The 12,990-nt window shown below is 41.4% G+C and overlaps 2 protein-coding genes across 3 annotated transcripts; one reads left to right on the top strand and one right to left on the bottom strand.

The window, feature by feature from the left end:
- Positions 1–1,616: 1,616 nt before the first annotated feature.
- On the top strand, positions 1,617–10,686 carry LOC137870899 (cytospin-A-like). Of its 2 annotated transcripts, none has more exons than XM_068708360.1 (12): positions 1,617–2,015; positions 2,984–3,103; positions 4,908–5,378; positions 7,240–7,313; positions 7,488–8,101; positions 8,185–8,272; positions 8,421–8,496; positions 8,592–8,628; positions 8,865–8,961; positions 9,102–9,218; positions 9,613–9,672; positions 9,789–10,686. In XM_068708360.1, the coding sequence occupies exons 2-12, from the start codon at positions 3,064–3,066 to the stop codon at positions 9,876–9,878; spliced, it is 1,764 nt and encodes a 587-aa protein (XP_068564461.1). In that variant the 5' UTR covers positions 1,617–2,015; positions 2,984–3,063; the 3' UTR covers positions 9,879–10,686. The 2 variants fall into 2 exon arrangements, with proteins under 2 accessions (XP_068564461.1, XP_068564460.1); XM_068708359.1 differs by having other exon boundaries at positions 8,847–8,961.
- On the bottom strand, positions 10,680–12,968 carry grcc10 (gene rich cluster, C10 gene). Its single transcript, XM_068708362.1, has 4 exons — positions 12,854–12,968; positions 12,000–12,053; positions 11,572–11,748; positions 10,680–11,220 (listed from the first exon to the last, which is right to left on the bottom strand). The coding sequence occupies exons 2-4, from the start codon at positions 12,049–12,051 to the stop codon at positions 11,081–11,083; spliced, it is 369 nt and encodes a 122-aa protein (XP_068564463.1). The 5' UTR covers positions 12,052–12,053; positions 12,854–12,968; the 3' UTR covers positions 10,680–11,080.
- Positions 12,969–12,990: the final 22 nt, after the last annotated feature.

Raw genomic sequence — 12,990 nt, 5'->3', positions numbered from 1 at the left:
GGAGCCAGATAGGGTAAGACGGGGCATGGAGAGGGGAGGGAGAGCTGTGGGGGAAGGGCTGGACAGGGTGGAGAGGGAGAGGGTGGACAAGGACACTGAGAGAGAGAGGGAGATGGTGGACAGGGAGACTTTTCCTTACCTATAGAAAGTGCTTTACAGCAAAACAAGGAATAAAAAGTAAACAAAGGTTCCTCCTCCTACCCACCCTAATCTTGCTTGATAGTTTTGTTTTAAAGTGCCTTAAGCTTGGTTACCATATTTATGGTAATTAAAGTGAGTGGGATTAGTGTGAGATTGATTTATGATGCTAAGAAACTTCAGCGTGGCGTACAGGAGCAAGAGGTCACTGAGAAATCGCGGGGTATAGTGCAGAAAACAGCCAAAAGCAAAAAACTGCCTGCATCTCTTAACCTTTGCTCACACCGCTGAGACAAATGCATTTTACACAGTGCAAATCAATCTGCCCTCATAATGATACCGTGGCAACCAGACAACACATATGAAGTGTTCACTGCTCAGTCAAAAATCTCTGCAAGTAGATTTTTGTTATATTGAAGGAAAAGGATTGATGTCTGGAATGTAGTACAAACAATAAAAGTCTGAGACATTGCAGCATGTGTTGAATGTTTTCGCATAAATAGGAAAACACTGCTATTATACATGGAACAACACAACTCAATTTTTCTTGATCAAGTGTTATTTCTTATCCGCAAAAAAACACCGTGACACTACTCCCCATAGACCCATAGGGAAACCAGTCAAAGAGGAAGGAAAAAGTAAACATTTGTGAAGCCTCACAATGCGTACTTAAACAAAGTAAACTTCATTCAGCCTTCCAACAAGTCACTACACTAAATGGTATGCATTAAACCAACTGTTTGATATAAATTTTGGGCAAAGCAATTGAAATATAACATACAATTCTGATTATGTTAATGACTTAATGTTTCTTGTATTCATCTATTTTTAAATGAAACATTTAAGTATAAATCCAGATGTTATTGCCCCTTTGATTATTCCTGTCAGTACCGAGTTTTGTCACTGGAGGGCGCCAGAGATAATCTTCTTCTCTGTGCTCTGTCCATGGTCCTGAAACTTTCAAACGTATTCACATTAGAATTAAGAACTGCATGATAATAGTCGAGAGACTCGCTCCGTCCTTCTCCGTTGTGCTGAAATGTTTAAACCAGGACTAGCTCTAGCTCTCTCCATGTTGCTGAAACAAACACACATCATAGTCTTTGACAAAGTCGTTTTCACTGAATCATTTTAATTTGATAACTTTTGTTATATTGTTCATGTTATTGGTATTTAAATGATATATATGTTTCTATGTTTTTAAATGTTTGTATTTGTATGATACATATAAATATTACTTCACCTGTTTGTCTGTTTTTTATTCACATCTTGTGAGCTAGATGACAGCTGCTAGGAGGCGTAACACACCTCCAGACCGGGTGAAGCTGCAGCCTATCACCTGCGTGCCACCTCACCTGCATTTAAAGGTAATTAGCCGCCAGCAGGTGTAACTACCTCCCTGCGCTGCTTCCCCTCCGCTTGTTTTCACAGCAGCACAACATTTTGTTAAATATAGACTCGGCTTGATTCACGTTATTTGGTGTTATGAATCGTTGCTAAAACGTCTTCAAACATTGCTTTAAATGATGCCATTAACAACACTCATGTCGTCGATCCAACGTACAGCTGCTGCGCAACCAGTTTGTTTCTGCCTCCTTTTCTTTTTGTCGCATTGGATTTAAAGGCGAAGCGGAGTTAGATATTATCGGGAATTGGACCCAAGTTATAGATGGTGGCTGCCGCTCTGTAGCTGTGTGGTGAACATGGGATATCGGGAAAACATGATTGCAAGTAACTCGAACAGTGTCCTTCGGTAGATTTGGGAAACGGGACGCAGAAAACGCCGACAGAGAGGGTCGAGACACCCCGAGAAGAAACCCGCCGGCCGGACAGCCGGGGAACCGAACTGGACGCCGTCCAGCTGGCAGGCTGAGCAGGTAGGATGAATGGAACTGGAGGGTGACGGTGTGTGCTGTGTCCTTGGTCGGATGCAACGTATGTCACAACATCTGCCAGATACGGATTTCTTTTGTTTGTTTTTTTTGAGGGGGGGAGGCGTGACTCCAAACTTCATTCACCAACCGGACAGTTTAATGTTGCGTGGCTCCTTAGAAGCGGGCGCATGTAGCACAGCGAATTGTTAAGACATTTTACAAATTGATAGAAATGACTCGTTAATACGGCGTACAATTCACTTGGCGACACCTTTTTGATTTGATAACAAACTCCCTGGTTTTAGAGTTATAGCTTAACACCACAATACTCAGTGAAATGATCTGCGGAGGCCAGCAGTCAGCAGTGTGACTCATTTGTGCCTCATAGTAAATCATGTGCACGTCAAATTCCCCTGAGGATAACAACAACTGACTGAGGATAGTTGTGCCGTTTAATGTGGCCTTCTTTTTTTCCACTGCAACCTTAAATCGCTAGATTATCAAATAGAGTTTGATTCATTATTCGTTAAGCATCGACCAGGTGAGCTCCACAACACTGCGGAGGAGCCGTTGTATACGTTGTTAGAAAGGATGTTATTCATTTAACGCAACTGTGGTTCTTTGTTGAGCAACAGGAAGTGAATTGCCTTTGTGTCAAATGTGTGTAAAAGCTGTATAATTTGCAGCTTTTCGTTCTTAGCTATTTGGAGATGGTCAAGAAAAACTGCAGGCAGGTGTCACAGTGACTGATGTATTATCCAAAGACATTGGTGTGTTTTGTGAACCCCAGTGTCATGTTAGGGGAAATGTTTGGGTTCCCACCTCCAAAGATTCTGCTCAAAACATTTCCCTTCAAAAAGTCCTTGTAAGGTTCTTTTCTTCACATGTTGCTCTTATTTCGTTCTGCTAATCAAGAGATCAGCCCGTGATTCATTCTCCTGAAAGATTTATATTTATTCCCTCCTGTCCAGACAGCAGTGGGCCTCACAAAACGGAGGACGCAGTGAAGGACACTGAGGTAGCCTATCCAGATACCCACTTCTGCTGGATCATGGGTAACCAGACTGGCAGAGACAGCCATGGCACTACAGGTACATGAAGACAGAGGCAATCAACACAAACAGTGGCTGATTTTTATCTCTAAATTCAAAAAATATATATTTTCAGAGTATAGGTGATTGAGAATACTGATGTTTTTGAGTGACCCCTGGTCAGTTCTTTGACACGTTTGTTTTCTTTTTTCTGGTCATTATACTGTAAGCCGGACTATTTTTAGACTATTGTCTTCCTGGTTCCAAGACAACAAGTGAAAATAAACTGGTTTGCAATGGGAACAAAAAAAAAATTGTCTTCTGAAGTTTTTATTCTTTTGTGTTGCTAAAGAGTAGCAAGAGCCTTTGCACTGAGTAAGGTATCAGCTGAGACGTTTGTATTTGTTAACCTTCTGCAATACAAAACAATAAATATGCAGAAAACATACTAAGGATAAGTTCAAAACAATATTTAAGTTTATTCCAGGTGTAACTGCACATTTTACTGGCTTTAGCACAAAAACAAGGGTAAGCGCAGTGATGTTTCATTACATCCCCCTAATCCATCATATCCTTATATTTGTTTACCAAAAGCACACGCTTGTAGTGCAATGGCAGCAAAAATCATGTTCTGAATTTCAGTATGCCACTATAATAATACTGATCTCATAATCACTGATATGAGAAAGTAGCTGTATACACTAACTGTATTTAAGGCTAAATCACAACGTGGGGCTGCTGTAGAGGTGTGCATCACATTTCCACTGATAAACACTGGAGATGTACCCGATATGTCTAAATGAAATTCTGATGAGAACTACATGAAACACAGAAACATCTCTTGGCACGCAGGAAGTGATGAATCGGAACTATGCAGTTAAATACAAACTGTATCCTAAAGGATTCAGTGAAAGTTGGATGTGGCAATGTCAGATCTTTAAGCCTCTCCCGTGACAAAGCACCACTGACCAGCTTTTCATTTGGCTAATGTGTGCCATTACCCTGTGCAGTCCTGCACTGTTTACTACCTTAAGACATTCAGTCTGTTTAATTCTCACTTACAGCTGTTTAAAATGCTGCTCCTTGTTTCCCTCTCATGGCTGTCAGTATGCAGGCTCAGGCCAGAGGATGAGAATAGCTCCCCTGCTGTAGCCGAGCAGACTACATCATGCTGCTGCCAAGGAAATGATGAGTCTGCAGAATCCTGCAGCACAACACAAGGGCAAGGAGGGGAAGCATGGGGATCTGAGTCGAAGGAGGTGGAGATCCCTGTAGCCTGCCGTAATCCTTTTATAACCAATGCACACCATAGACGGCATACTATCAGCATCATAGAGAAATCACAAAGCTCTAACGTTATTTTTCAGTGACAGGTGACACTTTAGAGGCTTCATGACAGAAAAAAGCCAAACTGTTTAAAAAAAAAAAAAAAAAAAAAAAAAATCAATAAAAATCACTCTCCTTGAAAACATGTTGTGCATGGTTTATGCAGAATACTGGCAGCACTGATGATGGATGTAATCACCTCGTGGTGGCAGTGAGAGCAGCTGTTAGACTGTAGAGCAGGGTAAAATCTCCTCTCCTCTGGATCTTGCCACATGGGGGAACAGTGTGTGAGTGTTTGCCTGCCAAGATATTGGCAGCGGAGGATTTTTTGCTGCATCAGTCAGCCCAGGACAGTAAATAAGGGAGCAGTGCTTAAATCTTCATTGAGTAAAAGAAGAGGGGGGGGCTTTGCATTCAGCACATTTGTCTTCTATTAGATGATTTTAAAGCTCAGGACGTCATATTATCCTCTTTTATTTATCTCTCCGATGCTCTTTTTTTTGTGCTCTCCATCAGTTTTACATTTCCCCCCTCTTAGGTTCTCCTTTAGATTTCTTCCACACGCCTCCTACCACGCCCTCAGAGGCAGAGCTGACTACCATGGCCTTATCCTCTGCAGCTTCCTCCAGTAAGGCAGAGACGCCTTCACCAACCGGCACCACCACCCCCTCCATCTCCTCTCCACTTGCAGACTGGACACAGAAACTGTCTGCTCCCTCAGAATGGGCTGTGATAAGCGTAGACAGCGTCACCTCGGAGACGAATGTGAGCGATGCAGCAGTGATGCATGGGAAGGCAGCGGACAGTCCGGTCAGCCTGCCGTTCCTGCCTCCACCCAGTGGATCGCCTTCAGAGCAGAGCTGGCAGGAGCGGGATAGTGGACTGGAGCCGCAGGCTGCAGAAGAGAGAGTCGGAGAGGAGATGACCCTGGTTTTACTCAGTCTGATGGAGCACTACAGCGCTTCACTAGGCCTGACCCTCAATGCTGATGTAACCACAGGAGCAGTAGGTAAGTCCTCCACCTTCACTGTTTTTTTTTCTTCTTAAATATACTTTAAAGCTAGGGTTGATAATGTTGAGAAACTAGAAAGAGTAAGCTAGATTTAAAAAAGTATCAAACTGATGAATCCAGCTCAGTGTTGCCTATTGTTTTCTAATGAAACTAGCAGCAGTAGCTACAAAAGTTGCTAAATCTGGCATGAAAGTTGCCAAGTCAGCAACACTGACAGCCCGTCCCTTCAGGTCTCTCTTCAAAGCCACTGCCCCCAAATGATCATAATGAAGGTAAACCACAAACATGACTAGTGTTAGAAGTCACAGCTGTCAAGCTAGCAGCTTGTGGCATACTCTGTTAACGAGCAATGAGTACACAGGTAGAATACGTGTCGGTAGACAGACAGGCAGCCCGTCCAATCATTACATTCGGGCTGATTGAAACAGGCTTCTGACCGTCCTGCGACAGTCAAAGAAACCAGATTATTTTCTTTTTTTTGTCAGAGTATTTGATTCATTGATTGCTGTCGGGATGAAAACAGAATTTTCAACAAATTCAACAAAAAAGATTTATGAAGAACATTACCAACCCAAGCTTTAAAGGTGCTAAATGTGGGAGTGAGAGCATTTGTGTTGCCTCTCGACGGTTCTCAACATGGCGACAACTGAGCTGGCTTGCAGCTTACAGTGTAAACGCTGCTGGCAGAGCTAACAACGTTTAACTGAGGGGAACCAGAGGGCGGGTGTCGCAGTCATTGGTCAGGACGGCAATATCAGCTGTAACAGCTGTATGAGAGCAGTGCACAGCAGCGGCCGTGAGCTAACCAGTTGGGCACGCTCACATGCACTAGCGTGCATTAAAAAGCTTAGATGACAACACACAGAGGGAGAGTGACTTCATTCTCTGCTCAGGTAGACATTACTCCACTGTCTCTTTACTTAGCAAATAGTTGTTTGCTGCGATATTAAAGCTCTAAATGTTTAACGGAGAACCTTTTCAGAAAACTGTCTGGATCAGGGGGAAAAATTGCAAAATATGTCTCTGCCTTCACAAGTATCACAAGTACTTTGTTGTATTAACAATTATGACTCGTTTCTACCTACCTACTTACAGATAACTTGCCTAAAACTGTAGCTGTGCTTTCTTTTGCTTTTTCATGTATTTTTGCATCACTGAATTAAGTAAACGGACAAGGTAGGAGGAGTAGTATTTGCGTGGCCAAATTGGAAATGTCGGAGGTCGAGATATCCTGACTTTTAGTCACTAGTGAGGGTCAAGCGCCAAAAACACAATTTCCCATGATGCAATGCAACAATAGTATCTTTTGCTTTACCGTCTTTTCAACCCTATATGTCTCTCCCTTGGAAATCCAAGATTTTGTTCAAATTGTTTTAGTCCAAACCAATGACGTCATAAGTTTTACTTTATCAGACTTTAGAAAGCTCGTCCAGAGCCACAGAAGAAAGCCTGCCCCTGTTTTAACAGGGTGAGAGTAGAACCATGGAAAGTAAACTAAACTTCTTGTGCAAAATCGATGAAGTGCCCTTTTATAGGCAAAAAAAAAAAAAAAAAAGCATATTCATTTAACTGGCTATTCATAGAACTTTCACTTACTTTTAATTCACTATAGAGTCCAGGCTGTTCTCAGGGCAAAAGGTTTGACTTTTCAAAGACAGGTAATAATACTATTAATGGTCTCTGGTATGAAACAAACTGAACTATCATTAATGTAGTCCTGTCCTTTTCTTGTTTTATTAAACATTTTATGAAAGTGTGTTGCTCTTGAGTAAATAATGAATGAATGACCTGTTGTCAGACTTTTGAATTTACTTTCACTCAAGCGTATGTGCTTTTCTTTGTTCAACTTGTTTTTCAGAGCTGCTCAGGCGCTTGATCACAGAGAGAGATGAGCTGGTTGAGGAGGTGGACACACTTAGGGAGACACTGAGGGTGAGTTGAAGCTGCAAGTCCCATGACAACCGTAGGCCCTAAAAATGTCCCAAAACTCACTAGTTTTATTCTGCTTTATTCTCTAGCGGACACTTAAGAGCCATATCAAGAACAAGCAGCTTTTAAATTCAGATTTCATGGTTTCTTTTCCATTTCTTTTGTCCTACATGACAGACAGAGAGGTTGGAGTGGCATCAGTTCCAGTGTGACCTGCAGGTCGCGGTGTCTGTGGCCGACCGGTTGCGGGTCGAGTCGGAACAAGCTCTGGGTTTGTTCCAGAAGAGCCACAGGGCCGTGGAGGAGCAGCTGGCCCATGCCCTCAGCAGAGAGCAGGATAAGGAGGGAGAGCTGGAGAGTCTGAGGGCCGAGCACAGAGACGTCTGCTGCAAACTTACTGAACTCGCCCTGCAGCGGCAGCAGGAGCGAGCCGAGCTGGACGCTCTGAGGGACGCCTGCAAGGTGAAAGATACAACAGAATGTGATGAACGGGCAGAGCGACGAGACTCTGAGGAGGCGCATGGGGAGGAAATACAGGAAGTTGTGGAGGAAAAACCCAGGCAAGTTGGAACCGACACTGAAGTTAAAAATGTTGAAAAGGAGAATGAAACAAATCAAGAGGTGGATGCTCATGTTGTGGGTCATGACCCCGAGGAGGCAAATGGATCAGTGAGCATGCAGCTGACAGGGAAAGGGGTGGCGACGGGATACCTTCGTAGTTTGGCCATGCTGGAGAAGAAGAAAGATGGGAGAGACCCAAGGAGGATTGTGATGCTATCTGAAAGGTCTTGGTAAGTCTGCATGAACTCTCGCAACACATCCACCCTTGTTAACAGAAGACAGTGTTATAAAACATGCAAAAACTGTCTTTTAGGAGTCTCTCTCGTCTCCCGCTCCCAACTGACGCCTCAAGTGAAAATGGGACCTCAAAAAACACGAGCACAACCCTGCCGCTATGCAAGGTACCACACTCGTTGAATTTATATTAAATGTTCTTTAACCTATCATAATTATATGGATGGATATTTGAGTGATTAGGGAGGTGGGAAACACTTATATTACTGTTGGATCACACTAGGCATATGAAGAATCTGTTTCTAAACTTTCCAGAAAGAAGAGCCACCAAAGCAGAGAAGGATGGACCGCATTTTACAGCGGCAGGACAGCTGGTCCAGCTTTCACACAGGTGAGCTTTAAACCCACCAAACCGCACTTTATGTTCTTTTAGACAGCTTAGTAAGTGTACAGTTGTGTGACTGTGACTGCATTTATGTTTTGCAGGAAAACAGGATGAGGACCAAAGCTCAGATTCCATCAAGTAACTAACTATTAGAGCCCTTTTCTTTGTTGATACTGACATCGCAACAGACACTGAAGTCTCTGTGTAAAGGAAACGGAAAGGCTGATAAATGTTTGCTTGAATGAGTCAAATGAATCTGAATCTGCAGAAAAAGCTTGTTTTCTCCTTGATCTCATTCTGTGTGATTATACTTCTTACTGTAAAGGTAAGTAACAAATGAAGTTATGCTTTGAAAGCTTTTCTTGCCCTCTCAGACCTCAAGATGGTTTCAGTGCTCTGCTGAGGCGTCATGGCGGCTCCAGAAGAAACTCTCTGCTGCGCTGGTGCCAGAGTCGTACCCAAGGTTATAAGGTTAGAAAGGACGATGTAACTGTTTTTGAAATATTTTTAAATTCGTCACAATCGGTGAAATTAAGAGGAATTCAGGGTGGGCAACAAAAATATGATATAACTTGTAAAAATGTGTCTTGATCAAGTATGTTTTCTGGCAGAATATTGAGATCACAAACTTCAGCAGCAGCTGGGATGACGGTTTGGCGTTCTGCGCCATTTATCACACATATTTGCCAACTCACATCCCGTACGACACCCTCAACCCGGCAGACAAGGTAAAACTAATGCTGTTGATTCTCAAAACAAAAGCAAACGCATGCAATGAGCAGATTATGTTTCAGTTATTTCATTTTCAAAGACTTTTGGACTAAAGCACAAGTCTTAAAAGCCTTTACAGAGATAGAAAGGAAGAAACACATATTGGGTATCCAGGAACAAATACTGATAATCTCTCAACTCATAAAACCAGGCAGACAGGTTATTGATCAAGTCAAAATGAAAGTCATTCCAGGTGTGTTGGATCATTAACTCTGACTGTGAAAGAACAAAAAAAACAATCACTTTATCAACGACAACAAAGTTCGAAGGACCAGAACATCATTAATAACGTCTGTAAAAAAATGTACCTGATAATGTAAAAGCTGCTTCTGACTCAAATGTTTTTTACAGAAGGAAAATCTGGACCTTGCTTTTAAGACAGGAGAGATAGTGGGAATCACAACCACACTGGTGAGACACTTTAGTCAATACATCAGACTTTTTTGTAAAATGTCAAATTGTGCAACTTAAACCAGCTGTGTCCACTGGTTGTGTAATCTTATCTTTACGTGTTTACTGTGTGACAGACTTCGGAGGAGATGCTGAAGGCAGATGGACCGGACTGGCAGCAGGTCCTGGGTTACGTCGAAAGCATTTTCCGTCACTTTGAGATGTGACGTCATTTTCTCTTGTGTCGCTCTTCATCCTGGTTCTTTTCCATCATTGTGAGTCAAGGACTGAAAACACTGTTCACCACAAGAGGGAGTTCCGCTCATAATATATTGGAGCAGCCAGGATTTTAAATGTCAGCAATATTAAACTTTATGATATGTATCTATACAACGTCCTTCACACAGAAACTAAACCTTGGAGTATTTCTATTTTTCTACATACCATTTATTAAGATCCAAATAGTTGCTGGGTGATGATGCACAAGACACTAAAGGATTTGTCAGATTATAAACACATGCTCAACAATCACTGTCACGTTTGTTTCCGGGTGCTGGGTGCACTGGTTTTGCACGATTTGCCTTTTAGAAATTAATGAGCACTTTATGATTAATGTAAATTTGCGCTGTATTTTTATGTGGATGATTTCAGAATCTGGAGCACTTTTAAAGTTTTATTTATCTTGACTAATAGTTTTATCATGAACCTCTCCTGCTGTTATACAGTATCATGTCTGCATGCACCCAAACTAAAACCCAGAAAGCAAAGAAAGGGGGCAGACATGAACTCAGATTTTAATTGTTGGACTGGTGATGTTTTAACCTTAAACACTACAGTATCCGTCAGGAAATGTATATGTATATGTAAATGTATGTAAGCGCTTCAGTATTTTTCAAAAACATGGTAATCATATGACTATGTTGTTGCCAAATGCCTTATTGCAGTAATAAAGTTATGTATATGGAAGTTGTTTCCCGCACACATTTTCTCTATAAATACCAGACACAGATTCACAGAAAACCTTTTAATATACAACAGAAGAATGACATTTGATACATTTGACAGCATATAAAAATGGTATAATTAAAATGATTTCAAACAAGATGGCATTAAAAGGAAATGTTTAAGGTTCAATGACATAAGAAAATTGTCATAATGCAACATGTAACAAATAAATACTGGAACATTTTAAAGGCAATAATTTAACAAAATTTTGCAAGGATGTTTTAAATTAAACCTTAATGCAGATAAGGCAAGTTGTATCTTTGTTGGAACGTAGTAGTGTATTGAGTTTGAAACTATATTTTGTCCCATTATTTCTCAGGAAGAGTATATGACAGACAAGATCTTGGAATTACAGAATGTTCATGTTGAACAAAAGAATTAGATGAAAGTAACCTTGCAGTTGACCAATGAATGTAAAGAAGTCCTATGAAGCTGGGATGGCACCTCCTATAGGTGGTGTTGACAGTGGCGGCAGGAGGAGAGACTTCAGCTTAACAGACATGGCTGCAATTTCAGGGTCCTGGGTTTCATACATCTTCACCAATCTGGCAAATTTTAGGACACCTGAAAGTGGAGCAGATCGATGTGATAACATGTGTCATCTACCCTGAGGTACATAAGGTCAAGGAGTACAGTACCGAAATATCTGCATATATATATATTCACATGAGAAAATATTCTGGAGTTCTAGTGAATAACATGATGCATTCTGCTCTGTAGAGTTCCTAGAAGTTCAATCCAGTTGTACAATATTTCCTTTCACAGAATGATGCTTTGGCTCTGAATTTATGAATTATCTTTGTGTTAAGAGTTTACTCTGTTGCTTGGTCCAATGCTCCAATGCATGGAGTACATCTGTATGGTGTGTGTGTGTGTGTGTGTATATCTGAATGAAAGATGCTGCCTTACGCTTACCCTCTCCCTCATTGTTGAAGCCATACGCTTTGATAACCTCTTGTTGAATCTGGGTGGCCACAGGGAGCACAAGCTGCAACATCTTGCCCATGTCGTTGCAGGCACTTTCCCGAGCCTCCTCCATCCTTGCAGTATTTTCTGGTGCCGAGAAGGCCTGGATCACCTCGCTCAGTACCACTGCGGAAGAGACAAACAAAACATCAGTAGTTGCTCTGCTTCTACAGCATGTGTATGTAACTGTGATGCAAGTACTTTTTGTATGAAGTAGATAAAGACAGGATCTTGGAAATACAAGTAAACTTTCAGCTTCTGTTTGAATGTAGAGTAGACAGATCTGAAAGTGTCAGCAATAATGATGTGGGGCACATAAGACAGACCATAAGAGCTAGAAAATGTAAACTTATACGATCATAATCTGTTCTTCTCACCTCTGGTCTGCTCAACGGTGAGGGTAGGCTGCTGTGCTGGAGCTGAGGCCATGTCTGGAGAGAAAAGATGTACGGGGAAGAAAGACGACGGTTTTACTGTTTTAGACTCAATTAAATACTGAAGTAATCCCGGCGCAGCAATACCTCCTCCTGTGTCAGTTAAAGAAAAGAAAATAACCTTAGTCGTAGAACCTAAGTGAGTACTTGACCAATCGATCAACAGAAAATTAATCTGTAACTATGTTGAATTTGATTATTAATTCATTTTTCATGTATAAACCTGCTCTAATACAGTGATGATTTGTTTCTGACATACATCATTGTCAACTGAATATATTTTTGGGTTTTGGACACAAAATATGCCACCTGAATACGCTCTGATAACTATTAATACACATCTTGCACAATGTTCTGATACTTTGATCTATTAATACAAATACAAAATACCTGTTAGCAACCCTACTTAGATGTTTTGTACACGAGATGACAAAAAAATCATCCTGATATATTTGAGCATGTACCAATAACTGTCCAGGTTAGCTAACGTTATATCTGACGGTAGATCTATGAACACTGCTGTGAGACAGTGTTGTCTTAGGTAACGTTACGCGTTTGCTTAATGGTCACAAAATGCGAGAAGTCAACCTACTGTAAGATGAGTATCTCCATACAGTTTAAGTCTCACTAAAGTCAGCAGAGCTAACTAACGTTGACTAGTCTTCCACAATGACAACATAAAGAACAGTTTGGACATTGCTTCTTCGTCCGTTTACTTTCTCCCTATCGATAGCTTTAAATGTAATACAAGACAACGCTAGCTTGGCTAAGGTTACCGACAGCTGAAAAACATATACCTGAACTGATCCACAGATCAATGAAATGTAGAGTTTGGGGATTTCACCACAAATGAAAAAACCTAGCTTGTAGCATACTTGTGAAAAGTAGCAGGAAAACGAAGCCTTTTACGACAATTGACAGCTCTTTGCGACAT

This window comes from Cebidichthys violaceus, unplaced genomic scaffold, assembly GCF_023349555.1.
Source record: "Cebidichthys violaceus isolate CVI_PGR_0920_01 unplaced genomic scaffold, fCebVio1.0.p SCAF_14, whole genome shotgun sequence".
NCBI classification, from domain to species: Eukaryota; Metazoa; Chordata; class Actinopteri; order Perciformes; family Stichaeidae; genus Cebidichthys; species Cebidichthys violaceus.
Note: the sequence above shows the minus strand (reverse complement) of the source record. Positions and strands in the feature narration are given on the sequence as shown.